This window comes from Notamacropus eugenii, chromosome 5, assembly GCF_028372415.1.
Source record: "Notamacropus eugenii isolate mMacEug1 chromosome 5, mMacEug1.pri_v2, whole genome shotgun sequence".
Lineage (NCBI taxonomy): Eukaryota > Metazoa > Chordata > Mammalia > Diprotodontia > Macropodidae > Notamacropus > Notamacropus eugenii.
In genome coordinates, this window is record NC_092876.1 from 369,226,453 (window position 1) to 369,248,336 (window position 21,884).

Genomic DNA, 21,884 nt, shown 5'->3' on the forward strand with positions numbered 1-21,884 from the left:
AGAACTCTGTTTTTTTTAACTTTATATATATGTATATATATAAATTATATATACTGATACCTTTGTCAATGGCTAATACTAGAAATAGTATGAGATAGAAATAAAACTTTTATCCAGAAGGTTAGTTCTTCTTACATTGTAATGTCTTCTATTATTTGGGGCATATAGGAAGATGACCTAGACTTCTTTATGGCTACTTACTTACTTACTTACATTTGGAACATTATTTTTCTTTTTTTAGAATCAATTACTTTTCTTAATGCTGACAATTTCTCAGAAATGTATTGACCATTAGTGTTTGATTATTTGGTTATAATACACAAAATGATAGTCTCTAAGATGGTCTCTATTTCTAACTCATGGCTTCTGTTTTTAGAATCATACATTTATAAATATACTTTATAATCCTGCGGTAGATAAACTTAGTTGTAGATATGTTTTTGAACTAGTGTTTAAAATACAATTTTAATTGTTTAGGGAAAGCCAACTCCTCTTGAAATCAGTCTTCCCCTGGGATATGACATCTCTTCTGACCTTTCCTTCATTATCATTCAGATCCACCCATCTCCTAAGGGAACAGCATCTATTATTGGCAAAGGGGGGAAAAGTGCTGCCAGTTTTTTAGTTTAACAATGATCAGATAAGGAATGCCAAGAGTAAAAATGATCCTTTTTCTTTCTCTCCTTTATCCATACCTTGAGATTATACACACAGAACAAATTATATATCCTCCTATTTTAAGTACATCCATATTCTAGGTAGAAAGTTAAAAACAATAATTCTAGACCAAAGATAAATAACAAACAGTTGGATCTGTTTTTCCATATTAGGCAGAAATTTGAAACTTTCACAAGAAGTATGTTGGTTTTGGTTTTAGCTAGATCTGAATCAGTATGTTTCATTACTTAGTCAGTTTAGAAGAAAATGGGTGGAGTTTTTTAGAATAAATTAAAACCAGAATATAGTATATCAGGGTTCTTCTCTTGTGAATATTTTTCCTTCGAGACAGTGGGATTGTTTTATGAACAACTTTTAACCAGACCTCAAATGTCCCTCCACCCTAGGGATTTGAAGATAAAGGAAGATCTCACAAAACTGAGATGCTAAGACCTTTTATCCTAAAATTTTCAAGGATGCTTGGTGTCATGACTTTGATATAAACTTGAAAAAGTTCAGGATAAATCAGTAATGCCAATTCTCCATGAGTTGCTATTTCATGTGAAACAATGGAGTTGCTGCTGGGCTCAAGGGGCCCAAGGTAGTTAATTCCCCAGGACCACATTGGTGCATGCTAAAGGGGCCCCTCAGCTCTGGATTTGGTACATGCCAATAGGTTTAGTACTGGGGGAAATGACCAAGTAAAAAACTAGCACCTTCATTTTTTTCTTTACTACTTCCTATTTTCCATCCTCCCATCTCCAACCCTCTGCCCAATCATAGAGTCTCAGAGAAATTTACTTAAAAGTTAAGGTTTTACTAATGTCCAGGATCTCTCCAAAGCAAGGCATATCCTCAATATACAAAGCAAGATCCTCAATATACAATGCAAATCAGGTAAATAGATATTTATTTCCTCTCCACACAAGGAAATGTTCAACATGCAGATGTGACTCTCATAAGTGTTCATTAATAAAGACTTAAAACAATCAGTAGTAGTAACACACCTACTGTTATACTTTCCTGAAAGGTTGAGATTTAAACACAAAGCAGTTTGTGGGATGGCTAAATAGACCTCATTACATTTCCACTTGGTTCTGCATTGTCCCAAAAAATTCCCTCCAAGTCTTCATCTTCTAGTAAGCTAAACCTATTTGGGCTTGTACTCTGACTGATGTTTGTCTTCCACTCTAAACAAAAACAAACAAGAAAAACAACCCTTTTAGTAGAAACAGAAAAGAGCATCTCCCATGACTGCTGAGGAACTAGAATCTCTATATCTCTTAAATTCACAAGGTAGCCTCCCAAACTAAAAATATTCATTGCCCAATCATTACTCAGGCACCTAGGATTAGGCAAAGAAACACAAATAGAAGCAACATCTAGGGCTCTGTGTCTAGTCTCAGGATCATCCAGGCAGGACATGTGCTTAGGCAGCCACATTATAATGGCCTGTATGTGGCCACGGTGGGGGAAGGGAACTAGTACCCTCTACCCTTCTAGGGAGAGGCTCAGATAGTCTTGATAGTCTACAGACAAGAAGAGAACACTGAGGATAGCTTCTTTTTAACGGTCCTCTGAGTGAGTGGCACTTCCTGTCTCAGCCTTGAGTCACAAGTGTCCCTGAAGTCACTGGAAGTTTTCAGGGGAGTTCTAGGGTACACCCGTGCAATCTTCACTACTCTGAAGTTGGCAACATTTGTGTTCAGACAGAAAGACAGTGAAAGCAGCCAAGCAATGTAACGTATGCTGGACTTGGATAAGGAAAACCTGAGTTCAAATCCCATCTCAGATTCTTACTAGCTATATGACCCTAGGCAAGTCACCTAACCTCAGTTTGCCTCAACTTCCCCATCCTTACAGTGAAGATAATGATACATAAGTACCTATCTCCTAGGGCTGTTATGAGATCAGTGATAAAATATATGCAAAGTACTTTGCAAACCTTAAAGTACTGTGTAAATGTATCCAGGACTGTCCTATAGTCTTTATTTTGCTTTGGGGGAAGGGACAGGATTGAGATAGAGGAAATTCATAGCATATAATTGCATAATAGCATGCTAAATTCATTTACCCTTATAGACTGTAACATCTACATCTGCACCTGTAGTATAGTATAATACCGGTTCATCAGGATAATATTCTCATTAAGAAAAAAATGAATTATATTCTATATACTGTACTTTACTCTGGTTAAGAAGGTTTATGAATATTGCCATCCAAAAACATTTAAAACATAGAAAAGGTTTAGTGTAATAGCTTCAACAGAGAACTATCCAGAAAACCATATATGCATTGTGTATATATACATGATACACACATAACATATAAACATTATACATGTTACACACATAACATAATAGAAATAGTGATATAATATCTGTTATAGATATGTAATAAATTATCTATGCACACACATATTTAATCCTTGATGATTCTCAGTAACAAATGTGACTATATATTTTAAAAAACAACTCAGGGAAAGTAACCCAAAAGTAGACATCTCTCATGATAGACTCTCAGTCAATATGGCACCATAGTGAAAATCTTTTGGGGCATGATTCAATTCCCAGTGTCTCTGATGTCATTACATTTAAGTGACTATCTGCTCCAAAGGACAGTCCTAACCGCAGAAACAGAAAAAGAGTCATTTAGGTGCGTAGTTTTGAAATTCTGTACACACTTAATAAATGCTTGTTGACTAACATGTGATTCTTGAAAGCTATGCAACCCAAGGCCAAAGAACCTACTTTCCAAATTAAATAAGCTATCAAAATGAATCGTTTTGATCAGTAATTTGGACTTTTTTTATTTTGAGGAAATGTTGTGAACCAAATAAAAAGAAGGTCCATGTAGGCACAAAAGTTTTAGTCAACAAAGACTGAACCAAGGAGCAGAGTTTGCCATAAGAGTTAAGTTCCCATTATTGTTTGAAAAAGCCTCAAAAAAATGCTGAGTAAAACTTTTTTGGTTATTTTTCTTACATGAAATAATAATTTCTAGATTCAAAGGTTAACACTATTTTCCTCTCTTTTCAGCCAGCATTCATTCCAAAGAAGATAATTCCCATCACAGTTATCAAACAAGGTAATCTCTATGACTTTCAGCAGTAGATAAATGTTCAAAATTTTCAACAACCATGCTATTTTTCAAAATGAAGTGATTAGAAATAAGTTACATTTTCCCTGTTTTTTCAAATCTCCATTGCTAATAAAACTCTAAATAAATCAGTATGATCTGATAGACAAAATTTAGAAACTTCACTAATTCTTTTACCAAAGTACATTTGATCTTGGTTGAGTGATGTTCCAATGTCTCGGTGTCCCTATTCAGAAAATGGAGATAAAGTACTTCCCTCTCTTTCACTTCCTATTCTTGTAGAGATAGAATGAAGAGCTGTTTTATTTATTGATAATACATTGTTCTTGATAATATTACTTATATTTTACCTATTTAGATTGAATAATATTTACTTTTTGGAAACCAGAGAAAATTTTAGATGCAAGTGCTTATTAAATACTTTCAGTACCTGGTTACTCCTGATTTTGTTTCAGATTTTGATGTAAAAAAAATAAAGACTGTATTCATAGTCCCTAAAAACTACTTGAGGGAGGGTGTCAAGGCTATAATTAGGTTGGGGCCAGGGAATTATGGCACAGGATATTAATATCTTGAAGGACTCACTTCCTCTCTAGGAGGATAAACTTTTCTGTCTCCTGCTCAAAATTTGTTAGTAGTCCTCTGCCAGTCTGCATCATGTATGACCCCATTCTTTCTCGGGCTCACTCTCATGGTCACCAACCCCATAGCATGGTCACCATGACTCCTTACCTGTCTCACCCCTGGAATCCACTTGTCAAAGTATCCCTCCTCCAGAGCCCTGTCTCTCCATCTCCCTCTTAACTCCCTCCGAGTGATAAGTGGGTCTCTCTAGAGGACAAGCTTCTTCTTCTCCCACCCCTACACTTAGACTGTACTTTGGACTCCTCTTCTATGCACCACCCTCCCTCTAGCCATATGCCTATTCTCTGTACCATCAACCCTGGAGTTCCCTTTCCTCTCTCTTCTCATTTTGCTGCTGGAACAAGCTGAGTGTTTTTTCTCACTTTGAGAAAACCTGACATTCCAAACATACAAAAAAGATAGATTAAATGAAGAGAATTTTTTTGTATTCTGTTCTGTTCTTGGATGCATCATATTACATTTAGAGTGATTAATTTCCTAAGTCAGTGTTTCCAGACTATTGTGCTTTGATTTGGTATGCCATGGGGAAGAAAGACCATTTTGGAAGTTGGGGAGAGGGAGTCAAAAGACAGTGGAAGAATTGTTTCTTACAAAATAGCACAAATATCATATCAAAATCTCATGACTGGTAATGTTAGGTCAGAACTAAATATACCTATGTGGCTTCTGTCAACTTCTCTCTGCAATCTTTTCACCTTGCTGTTGCATTATGTATCCCCAGTAATTCAGAATGTCACACATCGAGCAGCATCAAAATCTCCGGACAGGCCTTCTGTAGGAGGAACAATACTAGGTAACTTTATTTTTTTTAAACCTAGCCATGTAAAACCAGGTGTTTCCTTTGTTAGCTGAATGTCTGTGAGGAGCAGTGAACTGTGGTCAGAGCTTTTGCTTTGTACATTTTCACAAGAATGTGTTATTATCTCAATCAAAACATCTTGGGCTTTTGCCCAAGGTGTGGCATAATCCACTAAGAGCTAAAACTCAAGAGATCTGACCTCTACCATGAACTTGCTGCATGGTAGCTAAAATTACATGGCCTTGTGTCATGTACAATAAGAGAGCTGATACCAAATCTCATCTGCCTCCACAAAATAAGAGTACACATATGAAATAAATTGAACATCTTCGAAATTAAGATTTATGTAAATAATAGTTAATATTAGCAATACCCGATATCTTGATAATGACCATGATCTAATAAAAAGCACATGTTTAATAAATGTTTTTTGAATGGAATCAAATTAAGATTTTATATATATATTTTGCTAATGAGCTGGTTGTAAAGCAATTCTAGGAACACTTGAATGCGTTAATTTAAAGCAACTGGATATTAAAAGAGGAATTGTAAAAAAAAGAACTTTGACTATTTCATCCATTTGTGATCTTAGTTTTATAGCCAACTGTTTAAAATGAACATTCTAGCTTCTGTTGTTTTAGGTTTTATTTAATAGCATATTCTACTTTCTTTTCATTGCCCTCACTTAAATTCCTATGCAGTCCATCTTATCATTCCTGGTCTGAATGACACCACTCTGAAAGGTCCTCCACCTGTCATGTTGGATATTTCTGAAACAGTCAAGACCCCACTAGGTAAGTGGAAGTAGTACATTTGGTTTATCTGCTTTCTGAGTGTGGATACTGAATATTTTGAGGATGCCAAAGGTACATTAAGCTGTATACTGTTAACTGTTTTGGGAGAAGAAGCAGGCTCAATTTAGATGAATTTAAATATGAATTAAAGTTTGCTGGGCTGTGGGGAGGAAGTTAATATATTAAAACAAATGTCTTCTTTCTGCTTATTCATTCCTCAAGGCATACTACCAGTTTCAGATTTCTCAATAAGACTGTGTATTCCTTTAAACTACTTTCTAATATACACACATAGATTTAAAATAAAGGTGTCATCAAATGCATCATGCTTGACCCAACATGTGTAAATGAAATTTGAAGGTCAGATTAATTGAAAATTAACAAACAAACCTAGACATATAAATTCATTAATTCAAAATTTTAGAGCTGAAAAGAACTTTAGAAAGTCCTTAGAGCAACACCATCATTTTATAAATGGCAAAATCAAGACCCATGTGACTTGCCAAAAGTAATATTGTCTTTTCATGGTAAAGGAACTAAGAAGCCAGGTCCCCTAAATTCATTTCCAGTGTCTTTTCCAAGGTAACTTGTGAAACATTGGATTTACCATGCCTTTCCTTTTTTACAAAATTTTGTTGGACAGGAATTCTGATGATGCTTCCATGATTCCAACTTCTGGGCAAAAATTTTTGAAGTGTTATAATCTAGCCTAATATCTAAGCATTCAGTATTATATAGACAAAATATTTGGGTGCTTGTAAATTTTTTAGTTCTCACCGGTATAGTTGACTTACATAGAAATATCTTCCTGAATATTTTGCAGGGAGACATTTGTAGTTCCCTTAGTTTAATAATATGGGATACTCTGGCAGAGGAAGGATGTCTGGGGAAAGGAAAAATCTAAATTAATAGGCTTGACTGAATTATTTAGAGAAAGCTTGATTCTTTTAAAAAATATTACAAGAGATTTTTATATATAATATTTTATTACTTTCTAGAAGACTTTGAGAGAGACAGTGGAGGATACAAAAGCTTGGTGTGCTATGGTCCATTGGATTATGAAGAGTTGGATATGACTGAATGACTGAACAAAAATTAATTTACAAGCAACTGTTAATGATTTTAGTCAATCCTCATATTTCCATTATAAAGATTCTCATTCCTCGTAGTGTTGCCACTAACCATATAACCTTAGATAGGTCATTTGATTTCCTTGAACCAAAGGTTCTTCATCTATAAATTGAGAGGTTTAGACCAAATGATCCCCTAGTTTCCTTCTGGTTCTAATACCTCATGTACCTGTTTTAAGTTGTATATATACAAAAATCTTGTTAAGATCCTTATTAGGAAATCAAACCAAAGTAGATTTTTCCCTCTTCTGGTAATTAATTCATCCTTTGTTATCACCAGTGTAAGTAACTCCTTGTCCAGAGGATCATTCTTAGAAAGGATGGGTAAAAGTTTTATTGAGTTGTTTTTAATAGGCCTGTTAAAACCTGTTCATGCTAGTGTCTAATAGTCCTGTAAAATAGCCTATAATTTAGCTGAAATTTCATCAAGACTAAGACTCTATAGAGTTATTTAAAACCATTACTGACTGAGGGATGGCAGTGCTCATTTTGACAGAAGACACCAGGAAAGGTCTCCTGCGCTTAGGGTTCATCTCCATGGTGAATTTATAAGAGAACGTAGACAAGAGTGACACAAAATGAACAAGTATGGATGAGTTGTGATTGACTGCCCAAGTCAATGAAGTCAAATATTCTAATGGAGTATTCATGTATGCAATGTCAAATGGGACTCCCTTTGAACCATAACCTATAGCCCTTAATTCCGAATGAATGAAATATTTCTATGTTTTCAAGGTTCCTAGTGCCTAACCTTTGAAATCTCTTCAGTTTGAGAAAACGTGTGTTATGTTATGGCATGTGTATGTGTATGTTATGGCATGATTCACCAAGATTTAATTCTCTCCTGGAATGAGAAGGGCAAATGTGAAGAGTGAAAATACAAATAGTAAAAATATTCTTCTTAATCATTAGTTTGCCTTCTTGGAGAATGGAGCATGACAGCATAGGGGAGAGGGGAGAAAAATGTCTTTTCAAATGGGAAATGTTTGGCCTTTAACAGATAAAATTTTAGAGTGTTTTTTAATTAAATTGCATTTTTAACTTATAATGATTGTGTTGAAAAGGACCTAGAGTTTACTCAGTCCACCTCCTCTCCCTCCCTCCCACCCCTCGAAAATACAATTTTGAGCATGGAGAAGAGGGATTGCACCTGTGATTTCATTGGCATAGGATACTTCTGTAGAAGGAAATCTTCTACCAATTCAGGTCAGCACTTCTGTAACTTAGAGTTTTAAGAGAGTTTCCTAGGGCTTTCAGAAGTTGCTCCCCTGCCCAGGGTCGCACATCCAGGATGTGCTTGATTTCAGTTCCTCCTGGTTGCAAGACCAGTTCTCTATCTACTATCCAGAAGTTCTAAAAGTGGGTTATAACAACCCCTGAAAGGATATGGAATGACTGGTAAGAGGGGGCAGGTACTGGGGGGGGGCGGTGTTTAGTAACCTCAAGTACATTTGGTGGGTATTGAATAAAAATAAGGGGGTGGGAGACACATAAAGAAAGAGAAGATAAGAAAATTTTGAAAAATCTTTTGTGCATGTCTCATCTGTTGTGCAACAGAGTTAAAATTGTAATGATTACATTATTTTCCAAATAAGCACATAAAATGCAAGTTATAATCAATCAGTGGTCCAGTCCCCAGGATGACCTTAGCAAGCAAGTGTTGAGGCCAGGATGCTGGGCATTTTCTGGAAGTCCAGCACCCATCGATGGGAATATGGGAGTGTTAGTACAGTACAATATTATATGGTTACATGACTCCATATTGCATCATCAAAATTTTAATGCAGGAAAAATTCACAAATTTACAATGAATTATTTAAGATGCATTATTTAAAAATATCTTATATATCTTTGAAATGATGTAAATTTCAAAGAAAAAACTATGAAAGGGCTAAAGAGAGTAGATTTCAGGGGGCAAGAGTAAATTTTTTATTTCTGAAAAAGGGGCGGTAGGCCAAAAAAGTTTGGGAACTTCCGCACTATACCATGGCACCTCCATAGTGCAGTGAATGAAGCTCTGGACTTGGGATCAGGAAGACCCAAGTTCAAATCCTTCTTTAAACAGTTACTAGCTCTGTGATCCTGGGCAAGTCATTTAACCTCGGTCTGCTTCAGCTTCATTTGTAAAATGCGAACACTAACACCTACTTCAGAAGGTCATGAGGATCCAACAAGGTAACACGTATGAAGCACTTTGTAAACCTTAAAGCGCCAAACAAATGGCATGTATTATTTATTAGCTATTGTTATTTTCCCTGCTTACCCGTGTTAGAGACGAGGAAAGTAAGCCCTAGAGCGATTCTCCCCTGGTCACATAGCTCATAAGCGATGGTCAGAATTCAAACCCTAATTTTCTGCAAATCTAGTATTTTCATCTGTTGCTTACAAAGATGAATGAACATTTTAAGCTGTTTGTTCTATTTCCAGGAGAAACAAAAAATAAATTCTGAGAAGGGGGGATCCTTCAAACGTAACTCTTCCTGTTCAGAAATGTAACAGATTTTGCTCCAGAACACACATGGTGTGACTATTGGGAAAAATAAACAAGAAAGCTCACATTACACACACATCTCCAAGGGATGTACAAAAGGTTTGCCAAACCCACGGCTTGACTTGCCAAAATTTAGAAAGGTAAATGTATTGACAGAAGTGCTGAAAAACAACAAAAGACAAGAAATTTCCTGGTTTTTAAAGGCTGCATTCTGATGGCAGCTCTGTACCCATGCCCCAAACTAGCCTTATGCCAGCGGTAGAGTGAATTACGGCCCTAGAATCATACATAGATTTATAGCTTCTATTTTACATGTGAAGGCCCAGAAAGGTTGCATGTCTCCCATTGCCACAAAAGCAATAAGCAACAGGGTAATATTTTAACCAAGCTCCTCTAATGCCATATCTGACATCTTGCTGTATCATACTGCCTAATTTTTGCATTGTAATAATAGGTAGAAAAAAGAGAGGAGAAAACAAAATGACTGATTAATAGCTTCCGTAAATGCAAAGGGAGAAAAAGGGGATTAATATGATTTGATCTGTGGGAGATGGAAAAAAAAAACTTAATAGCCATTAAGTCAACCAACAATGAACATCCATTATAACACTGCCAACACTGACAAGAGGAAGAAATGCATTTAAATTACATTAGAAAGGATTTGGATTAGGCATGAGAAAGATTGAGAGAGACAGTACGGCATGGAGGACAGAGAGTCAGCCTCAGAGCCAAGAGGACTTGGGCTCAAGTCCCATTTCTGACATCCTAGTTATGCAACAATGGACAAGTCAAGAGTAACCTCTCAGTGCTCTAGGCAAGTCTTTAAAACTATACCTTGTAGAGAAAAAGCTTATGTGCATCTTTGGCAGGGGGGATTTTGTTCTTGGAGAGACCCTTATACCAATAAAATCATGGGTTCATCCTCTTTCTGCAAGGAAGAAATACTATCCTTTAATAATATTGTCACTTCCAAAGTTTGTTGTTATTTAGTTGTTTCAGTTGCGCTCAACTCTTCTTAACCCCATTTGGGATTTTCTTGGCAAAGATACTTGAGTGGTTTGCCATTTCCTTCTCCAGTTCATTTTACAGATGAAGAAACTGAGGCAAACAGGGTTAAGTGACTTGCCCAGGGTCCCACAGCTAGGAAGTATCTGAGGACTGATTTGAACTCAGGAAGATGAAGTTTCCTGACTCCAGGCCCAGCAATGTTCCACCTAGCTAGCCCAAAGAAGGGAGTATAAATTTCCATTCTTCAAGTGCTTTAAAAGAACATTTTTAATATTAAATATTTTTTGGACTAGCTGACCTCTTGAAGTCCTTCCTCATCTTAGCATTCCCTGAACATTTCATTTCATTATTCAAGCAAGGTTCTGAATTCTCTCAGGGCCTAACTTACCCCAAGTGTATAAATGTCACATCCTTAGAAATGGAATTAACTCTTTTAAGCCTCTAGACCCATGGTCTCTCAGTGTATTACTATCTCTGCTTATATAGACTGCATCCACCCTACATCTTCTCACCCTCTGTGACTCTTGTCCACATCTTTGACTAAATCCTGCGTAGAAAATCTTCTCAGTGTGCTTGAAACATGAAGAAGCTTTTTGGTTCACCTAGTCCAGCATAGTATAAATAAGGGCAGCTAGGTAGCACAGTGGATAGAGTACCAGGCATAGAATGAGAAAGACTCATCTTCTTAAGTTCAAATCTGGCCTCAGACACTTACTAGCTGTATGACCCTGGACAAGTCATTTAACCTTGTTTGCCTCAGTTTCCTCATCTATCAAGTGAGTTGGAGAAAGAAATGGCAAACCACTGCAGTATCTTTGCCAAGAAAACCCCAGATGGAGTCACAAAGGGTCAAACATGACTGAAACAAATGAACAACAGCAAAGTACAACTAAATCGCTATTTGGTTGGTCTAAATTGTAACCTAGTGGCCAAAAAAGTCAAAATACGAGGTGACTAACCAAACCAAAGAACTACTTAAAAGAGTCTGGATTGCAGAGGTACATTCTTGGAAAGAGAATAGATACACTTTTAGATGAAAGTGTGAGGAGTAAAGTGGCAACAGTATGGTTTGCCTGAAGATGATAGTTGAAGTTTTATTTGAATTCATATTTTCCGATGAATTTCCAGAGATCTAAAAAGAGACTCTTGTTTGCACAAGTTAATAAAAATCTCCTTTCACATTTATAGCATAACTGCTTTCCTCTGTTTGATAGTCTTATTTTGCCTTTGTTTTTTTCTGTTTTCTGTCAGTCCTAGCACTTTACAAAATCATCTCCTTAGACTTGCTGTGTGACTTTGGGCAAGTCGTTTAACCTTTGTGAGTTTCAGTGTGCTCGGCTATTAAATGAAGACATTTTATTAGATTATTGCTCGGTCCCCGGTCAATTGTTGATCCTGTTGTCTGAATCTCTTTAGCCACAGAAACATTTCCATTGATGAAGGGAAAGTGTATCTACACCGCGATCACAGAGTCTTGAAATCTTAATGGAATGAAAAAGGAGAATTAAACGTATTCCACACTTACTAGTTACGGAAAGAGGTGGTCCTTACTATTGTGCCTGACAGGTTTCAGTGGGTTGCAGTTAAACACTTTCTGCTTCTAGTACATGTTCAAATGAGTTATTTCAGGCATTGGATGTAAGAAAATAGTGCAAATGAATTATCCTCTAAAATTTCAGCTAAGAATGAAACCTTGACACTACCTGCTGAGTCTAAAAAACCAGAGGAGGAAAAAATGCCAACACTGCCTGCACCAGGTAATAAGAACTGGACATTTATAGTAAGGATTCTACATTTTAATGGCATGCAGCATCTAAAATATTACATGATTTTTAAAAGTCACTCTTATGAATAGGCTGCTTTAAAACTGATTAAAGGTTAAAGTGGCAGGAAGCAGCGTCAAGAGAAGCAGGATCTTAATGAACATAAATAGCACTTCTACTATGGAAGCATGTTGAACTCCCAAGTGAGATATGTCAGCAGATTTAACAACAATCTTACGAACATCTCTGAGGCGCCTCGTATGTTTTAGGTGCTGTGACAGGTCCTGGGACTACCGAGATGAATGCTTAAATTGTACTTGAATGAATGCAACTTGTACTTGGATAAGGATAATGTAAAATAGAGCATGATAAGGGCCAAGGAGAGATCTGGACCAAAATTCACTAAGAATTTAAGGAGGGAGAAATCCTTTTCATCTGGGTTATCAGCACAAGCTTTGTGGAGAAAGTCATGCCTGATCTTACCCTTGAAGGAAAAGAACTTTGATTGATTAGAAATGAGGGAAGAGTACAGTCTAGGCATGGAAATAGTCTGCACAGACTCATAGGGGCAGGCCAAGTTGATGGAACAACTAATAGTCTGGTTTGACTGTGTCATTGTTTTGATGACTTCACTTTAGGGAAGCATCAGAGCTCCCCCTCCACTACCACCACCCCTGACCCTATCTCTTGACCTTTAAATGTAATAAAATTAAGCTTTTAATGTTTCACAAATATCCACTTCTATGCTGATGGACTACTTTCAAATTAATTCTGATTTGTTTACATGTAGGGTCCTAGTAGCAATCATATTTACAGTGGAAACTTAAAAAGTAAAATGTCACCTCAGAAAAAAGAGGAGGTTAACATTACTCAAAGTTCTTCAATTGTTCTTATCAACCTTTTTGGGACTATACTAAATGAGATAGCCAAAAACAGACTATCAAGGGAAAAACTGTCCTCTTAACAACAACATTGTGGTCAAAATAATATTTTATGCAAGACCAAGTGAAATTAAAACCAGATGAGAAGTTTTCCAGTTCAGATTTAATAAAGTATCTCCAATCTAAATAGAATTTGAGTATGTCTAAAATTAAATTCATTTCCTCCCAAAATATATGTCCTTTTTTTCTTGTTGTTGAGGTTACTACCAACCACTCAAGATAAGAGTCTCATTTCCTTCCTCTCTCTCTTTCACACTACCCCTCTCTCAGTAAGTTAACAAATCTTTACATTCTTCCTTACATAATACCTCTTGTTTTCCTATTCCCAACCATGCTGCCACTCCCCTGTTCAGGTTTTTATTATTTCTGCTTTTCATAATAGCCTCCTAATTGGGGTCCTTGCCTTTAACCATTCACCTCTCCATGTCATTTTATTTCACTTTTTTCCCATCCATCAACTGTGTTCTAGTCAAACTAAGTCATTAAATGTATCCTGATTTTGTCCTACATTTTTCTGTCTCATGTGCATTTTCATAGGCTCCCACTCACACTCTCCTAGCCCTGGAACATGCTTCTTCCTTAGTTTTGCCTGTTAAATCTTCCCCTCTCTCTTTAAGGCCCAGTTCTAGTACCATCTTTTCCAGGAAGGCTTCCTTCATTATTCCTTTTTAAAGTGGTCCTTCCCTCCTCAAAATTCCCCAAAGTACATTGTACTAGTCACCTTTTCCACATTCTACATATTTGTGTATGTATATATATATATATATATATATATATATATATATATATATATATCCTCTATCAAGTGATTTTTTTAGGCTTTGAGGGTATGGACTGTTTGGGGCTTTATTTTTAATATTGATGTCCCTAGGAGCTAGCACGGTGCCTTGTGTACAACAGGTGCTTAATAGACATTTATTGAATGAACTGAATAAATTTAGAACTTATGTATATCCCTAACTTTTCCAGAACAGGTAGGTAATTAATAGATTGAATGCTTTTATCTCGAAATATCTTGGCTATTTTTATCATAAGTTTATAGGTAGTCTTATCTAAAGAAGAAAGAGTGGATCCTTTACCCAATTGTTATATAACCCTTCTCATTTTTGGGAAATCAAACTAACTCATGATTTATGTGATTTCTCCCCCCTTTCCAATTTCAATGTGGTTGATAAGTTGCAATAAAAAAGAGTCAAAACTCCAATTTTTTTTCTACCTCAAAGATTCTGCTACTTTCTTGGTTTGTAATGATGTTGAAGGCAAGAGTCCTTTAGATTTCCATCTTCTTTCCCAAATGTCCTCAGAATTTTCCTCTTCAGAAATTTTATGCTAAAATCAAAATTCATATTTCTAAGGGCTCTCTTGCTTATTACAGATTCATAGTTTGCAAGTGTCAGGCTGAACCTCTCATATTACTTTCTAATTTTCACTGTCACTCTTTCACATTTTTAAAATTTTTACTAAAGTTAAGGTCTTGCCTTTGATCCAGGAAAGGAGAATGGCAGCTGAATTGATACACTTAGCTAAGAAATTAAGTCATTCTTGGGTCTCCTTTCCAAGTTGTTCCATTGGGGCAATAAAATCTTATTTTGGGATAGCTCTGAAAAGACCTCCTGACTAATCAAAAGTTACTATGAGAATTCCTTCCTCTAAGCTACTTAAGAAAAGATGTGCTAAATGAGTCCCAATTGTTGGTGTCATTTATTTTTTAAAAAATCTTCTGGTTTCTTATTTCTTTATCACATCTTATTTAGTAAAATTAACTTTTTTACCTTTCAGTGACAATGGAAACTGTTCGAAGAACCATGAGCCCAACTGTGACTAGTGTCTTAGAAATTTCAGAAGCAACTTTGGGTAATGCCAAAAACTTTTCTTTCACAAAATAATCCCCAACATTCATACAGGAAATGAGTAACTATACTGTTCTTAGACCTATTAACATTCTTCTTTCTTTTTAGGATGACTAACTTTTTTTTTATAATTACCTACCTCACAAAGCTCTCTGAATAGCTAAGAGATTTAGTGTAAGGAAAACAATTTTTGCACATTTTAAAGCCCTACATACATATGAAGGACAACATGGGTTATACACAGGGAGTCTTCACCTTTTTTTTGCATCCTTTAGAAGGTTGGTGAAACCTATGGATCCTTTCTTAAGATAAAATGCAGTGGGTTACAAAGAAAGACAATTATATTGAAATAACGGTGCAATTTTTTCCCATTCAAGTTCAAGGATTCCCCTGAAATCTGTCCATGGACTCCAGATTAAAAAACCCTTCCCTAATAATGAATAGAGAGCTAGTTTTGAAACCAAGAAGTTCAGGATTCAAAATCTGCCTATGAAATACACTGTCTGTGTGACCCTGGTCATGTTGCTCAATCTTGAAACTATGCAGAGAAGGTGCCACCTGGCAATAGTAGTGGGAGCTTCCTCACCCAAGCATTCTCTAAATTAGTGAAATCACATATCTAGGCCCTATCCCTATAATACTGTAAGATATTATTATTATTATTGTTATTATTAATTGATGTTCTATTTCATTTGAAGAATAGCACAAAGCCTAGGATGCTAGTATGTAAAAATCTAGACAAATACAGAGAAGGCTTATTCATTCTACTTTTGTTGCCAGGCTAATATTCAGTCTACTTTTGTTGCCAGGCTAAGTATAGAAAGACTAGACAGCCAAATTCTTAAAACTAATAATTTCAGGAGTATAAAAGAAGTCTTGAAGTCTTTATGATACACATGTACTCTTCTTATAATGGCTCTTCAGCATTTTTCACACACTGTACAAATATTGGGATGAATCTCCCAAATTTCTTCATGTGCCTTATATTAACTGATTTTCACCCCAAATCCTGAAATCTAATCCACTTTTTTACTTAATTCTCTTTAAATAAAAGAAGACTGTGTGCTATGGAACTTGTTCATGTGAAAACCTTTTCCTACAGGGTATTCAAAAATAGTTTGACCGGCTATGGAAATATTCCTAGGGAAGCCCTAATAACTGTGAGCTGCACCAACAATAAGTACAAAGATACATCCTCCATATGATTGTATGGTGCTGGCTGAAATACCAAATCATAAAGCATGGAGTACGTAAAAGCTAATGCCTTTCTTCTTTATCATAACTCTTAAAACAGAATTGGGGAAACTTCACAGCTTATCTTCATGCCTGGGTTTCAATTGTTATTCAATACTTCAAAACAAAGGGTCTTGACCTGTTATCCATGAAGCTCCAAGAGGTCCATGGATATATTTCAGAAGGTCCATTAAGTTGGATGGGGAAAACAGTTATGTCTTTATTTCAATATAGTTGGTTTTCTTTGTAACCCTGTTTATTTTATTTTATGCATTTAAAAACATCATTCTAAGAAGGGATCCAAAAGCTTCACTGGGCTGCCAAAGTGATCCATGACACAAAAAAGGTGAAAAATCCTTTTTCTAGGGACATGTTGTAAAACATGGTAGCTAGTTGCCATCAGGATTGCAGTTTGCTAAAGATTTTCTCACATCCAACTTTTTTCATATTTATAGTAAAACCAGGGAAGAATGTAGTGTGAATAAATTACTTCTGGGCATTCAGTTCTGCAGTCCCAATTAGATTTTTAAAACTGTATTAGATTTTTAAAACTTCATTTCAATTCCAGGAGATATAGATTCTTGATTACCAAGTGCAAGAGGGAAGAATTTTTGCTATTGGAAGTGACAACTTTTTGCTGTTGATATGATTGCATAAGCCAAAAATGATAGTGCCACTTTGAATAGAATTTGATATTTTTCCAATATTTCCCCCTAAATACTTAGAACTAATTTTGTCTCTTGACTAGTCAATGGCATCATAATCTTGTGAAAGAATTATTTTTCCTTTAAGGCAGAGTTGTTTAAATCAGTTCATGAGACATAATGATAATTGGTTTTCCATAAGAAAAAAATGCTAAAAAACGTTTCCAGATGAGGCTGGGGGTGGAGAGGTGGAAAGAGCATCTTAACATTTTCCAGTTCAAATTTGTTTCAAATTTAGTTTTAATTTATAGGAACCATGAATATTTTTTGTGGATACACATCCACATAAAGATATTTGAAGAGATGAAGATAATGCCTTAATAACTTAAGAACTGATCCATCTGGTTTTCCTGTCCTTAGCACCTTAGCACAGTGCTCTAACATAGAAGAAACTTAGTATGTTGCTTTGTACCCTGCATTCCATGGCATTCTCTAGCATTGTAAGGCAAAAGGAAAATTCATCAAAAGTGTCCTTACCTAATATGATAGTTTGGTTTTCTTTCTTGAATTTTGCTTATTTTTCTTTTTCTTGCTATAGATTTTTCACCTCAAGTTATTTTTTTGTATTTTAATTACAGCTCCAAACAGGCTTCCAGAATTCCCTCAAGCCAAAACACCATTCCCTCTGGCAAAACCTAGGGCAACATTGGGTAATGGCAGTATTTGAAGTTGGGTAGCAAATATTATATGAGTGAGGGAAAGCTAGTCAGGAAAATTTACTGTTTATACAGTAATAGTCATAAAGATTTATCCAATTCAGTCAGGGGATGTAGAGAGAATAATTATTTGACAAATAAATTCACTCAAAATAATCATATTATTTCTTCTCCCCTTGCAGTGACCAATTCATTGCATCACATTCTGTGAAATGTTGATTTAATGGAAGCAAATCTGGCTACTCTAGTTGAAGACCAAATGGGTTTTCTGGAAGGACTGCAGATGGATGGGTCTAGATTTCTTGCTCAGACTAGTGAACCATTACTTGAACAGTGGTTTCATTACAGTCTTTGTGCAGTCATTTGTCCAAAATTGGAATATATCATTTTCCTCCTCCAATATACTCTTGCAAATATTGTTTCTTTTTTACCATAGCCTCAGATGAGATTCAATGGATTGCTCCTACAGTCAAAACATCTGATGGTCTGAAAGTTCTACAGTCACACACTGGTAATTGCTCTTTTTAAGTAATTCATAAGAATAACATTGTCACTTCTGTAAGGTTTTGAGGGATTGACTAATAGATTATGACTGCTCTATGACACAGAAACCCTCTGTGATAATGACTGATTTTATATCATTTATTACCTGTGAACTTTTCTTTACTGTTATAGAAATTCAGCTGCCTTATAACTGTTTTTAAAGCTATCTGTTTTAATTTCTGGACATATTGTTGAGAGTCTCTTGTTTTCTAATGAACTATGAGTCACCTCAGTGTTTTTCCTATTCCAGAGATGTCTTCAAATTCATGTCAGCATTATCAAAAGATGAACCAAGTATTCCATACTATAATAAAATTATAGTCTGGAGCTGAATTCATAACAACATAATGTTTCCTTTGCAGATAGATACTTGCTAGTTGTTTCTACCTCAAACATATGTATATATATATATATATATATATATATAAACATGTGAGCAATAAGATGTTCATTTTAACCTGATTTCTCTTGTCAAAAATTATTATAAGACATGGGAGGAGAATTCATGAGATTTACACTGGCTCTATGCTTATTTAATGATGGTTTGATACCCTCCATTTCCCAAGAATAATCCTAATACTATTGGTAGAGCTTCAAAATCTCAGATGGATATTTTTCACTTAAAAAGTAATGTTGGTGTTTTTTGTTGTTGTTGGCTTTAACATAATACTTCCAAAGAGAAGTCTCAGGTTTTCTAGTTGTTGGGTTCTCCCCTCAAAATAAATAAAGATGCCTATTTTCCCATAAGTTCTGATCCTTAATTCACCAAAATAACTTATGCAGAGCTTTGGGTCTGTCGTTTTCTTATTCTGGGGTGAGCCTTCTGACTTTTTCACACTACAGAAAAACTCCAGTGGAGTTTCGTCCAACGGAGGATGATGAGCCATTGTTGTTGGAATGAAAGATAGCCGTTTGAATGAAGTACCATGTGGCAGCTGAAAGTTAAACAAAAAGAAGTAACTGATTGTGATCCCACAGTTATGGTCTAGTTAATGTTTTTTCCAATCCTAAAAGAACCTTCATTTTACTTTCTTTCTCAACTCATGACTCAGTGGCCCTGAACTTCCAGAGATCACAGAAATATTTCATTTATGCAAATAATACTGAGAATTCCCCGAGTTGTGTGTGTTCGTGGTGTATTCTCATATTAGCAGAAGAAATAGTATTTTAGCTGTTTATTGAATTTTCTACACAAGTCTCACCTTCATCGTTCATTTATATGTGGTTTCTGGATTACTACTTTGGTAGCAAGAGGTGGTACCTAAACCCTGAGAAATGTATCACTAGAAAGATTTCTATAAAATATGGAGAGAAGGTGTTTATTTGATGACACACTGTGAATACTGCTACTATGCCGCTATTTGATATCAGATGGGAGAATTCCTATGTTAATATTAAAGGAAATTCTTTCACATAATTACCAGTTTTTAGGAAAATTAAATGAAGTTTTCAGTCAATTTCCAATTCCAATTACCTTCTTTTGTTCCAAAAAGTTTCAGAATATTCGCATTTGATACACTTTGAAAAAAAAATGACAGAAGACTATTTTACTGAATTCCTATAGACAAAAAATATATAATTCATTACTTAATGATGAAATCTGCAGTACTCATACTTAACTCCTCAAAGTTAAGTTGGCCCTCAAACAACAACCTTTGGAATCAGGTGACCTGGGTTTAAATCTCATTACTCACAATACCCCTATGATTTTGCACTAGTTACTTAACCTTGATGGGTTTCAGTTTCCCAGCTATAAAATGAAGGGATTGGGCCAAATGATCTCTAAGGTCCTGGAACATGATCAATCACTGGGTACTTAATCAAAGCCTTTTAAGCTTCTTAGGTTACACTGTACTGATACATGCTTCAAGAACCCAGAATCACCCCTACAGCATGCTGAGGTATTGGATTAGAACGTTAATGGAGGAATGATTGCATGTTGTATTTAAATAGTAAGGGAAAAATATACTTACCTTTTAATCTTAGCAAATAATTATCACATTTAACTTAATAATTTGATGTCATTTAATTCTCTGATACTAAAAATACAAGTACAACCAGGAGTGTAACTTACTCCCTGTTACCATTATCTTCTCCCTCATGGACTTCCAAAACAAGACTAAATTGCCATGATTAGAAGGTCAATTTTTATTTTCTGAAAGCAGATAATGTTGGTGCTTTACTCCCATCCATCCAGCAGTTACATTTCATATGACCTTTCTCTTATGAATCCTATTTTTTTTTTTGTGCCAACAGCTTCTGTGAATATATGGCTATCTGCACTGTTTTATGACAAATCCCTTGGGAGTTGTATCCATCAAAACATTATATACATATGTGTGTGCCTGAATATGTCTCCATATGTGTATGAATGCATGTTGGCTAGTTCACCTTCAAAGGACAGTATAATACAATATAGGTGACTATTTGAATCCAAAAGAGCTGAGTGAGGAGTATATTATGGTTAGAGGAGCATTGGATTCGAAGTTAGGGACCCAACCCAGACTTATTCACTGTATGATTATGAGGAACTTCTCTGAGCCTCAGTTTTCTTATCTGAAGTGGGCATAATAATGTAGCATAGATCCTATCATGGTAGAATGAGGGAGGGATAATCCTATTTTGCGTGTTGAATATTAAAAGAGAGGCATGACTCTTAATTGACTGAGAGATGTATTTGTATTCTGAATTTGTCTTTTAAACACCTGGTCCAGAGCTATTTGAGGGGTAGCAGATAGATATGACTTTAGCCCTTTTGGAAACTTCAGGGAAAATTGCTCTGCTTTGGATAATCTAGACCCTTTTGGTCTCTTGCCCCCAGCTGGTTTGTTGGCAATGTGACAAGGCACTCTTCCAAGTCTATTATAGGTAGCCCAAACCTCAGGTCATACCTACCTATGACGTTATTAAGCCTTGTCTATATATTTGACAACCCCAATATATCTACTACATATAGACATATGCCTTACATCTGGTCATGGATTGCTAGAGAGAGATTTTTAAACCTTAAAGCACTGTGTCAGTAAAAGTGTTTAAAACCATGATTTATGCTCTTCTGCTTATTAAATTTATATTTTATGACTACTGGAATGAAGATTTATAATTTTAGTCACTGACAACTATTTCTCTCTAACGTAGAAAGACATACGCATTGTATAGAAGAAATAAACAATGTTTTTCATTTTGAAGGAATTTTTTGCTCTGTTTTAAATGACCAAAGTTTGTCGGTATCAAGAATCTACTACAAAGCAATGTAGCAAAACCGCCAACTAACTACATGTTTTTGGAAGATTTGTTTTCCTGTTTTATTCTTAAGCTTCATATGACTTTCCACTTATTTCTTCTATTTATCAATCATTTCTCCTCTTAGTTGCATCTTTATTCCCTACCCCATTTACCCTTTCATTATTTTTGTTTTGTTTTGTTTTTCTTTTCCCCAACTTACAGGAACAGCTCACTAAAGAAATGTTTTTACATCTTTGGTTGATGTAAAATTCCGAAATATGAAATACACAGCCTTCATTTTCATTCAGAAATTGATTCTACCTTTTTTTATACGGAATGCAAAATG

At 35.5% G+C, this 21,884-nt stretch overlaps 1 protein-coding gene across 19 annotated transcripts in view; it reads left to right on the forward strand.

Annotated features, from left to right (window-relative positions):
• ABI3BP (ABI family member 3 binding protein) overlaps nucleotides 1-21,884 on the forward strand; it is a 286,413-nt gene that overhangs the window by 162,986 nt on the left and 101,543 nt on the right. For 17 of the 19 annotated variants that reach the window (XM_072614163.1, XM_072614173.1, XM_072614165.1 and 14 more), the window contains exons 7-12: nucleotides 3,696-3,744; nucleotides 5,123-5,194; nucleotides 5,902-5,994; nucleotides 12,303-12,380; nucleotides 15,107-15,181; nucleotides 18,207-18,281. In XM_072614163.1, coding sequence (XP_072470264.1) covers nucleotides 3,696-3,744; nucleotides 5,123-5,194; nucleotides 5,902-5,994; nucleotides 12,303-12,380; nucleotides 15,107-15,181; nucleotides 18,207-18,281 — 442 coding nt within the window. The remainder of the gene's footprint in view (nucleotides 1-3,695; nucleotides 3,745-5,122; nucleotides 5,195-5,901; nucleotides 5,995-12,302; nucleotides 12,381-15,106; nucleotides 15,182-18,206; nucleotides 18,282-21,884) is intronic. The other 2 variants (XM_072614174.1, XM_072614181.1) reach the window with 1 other exon arrangement.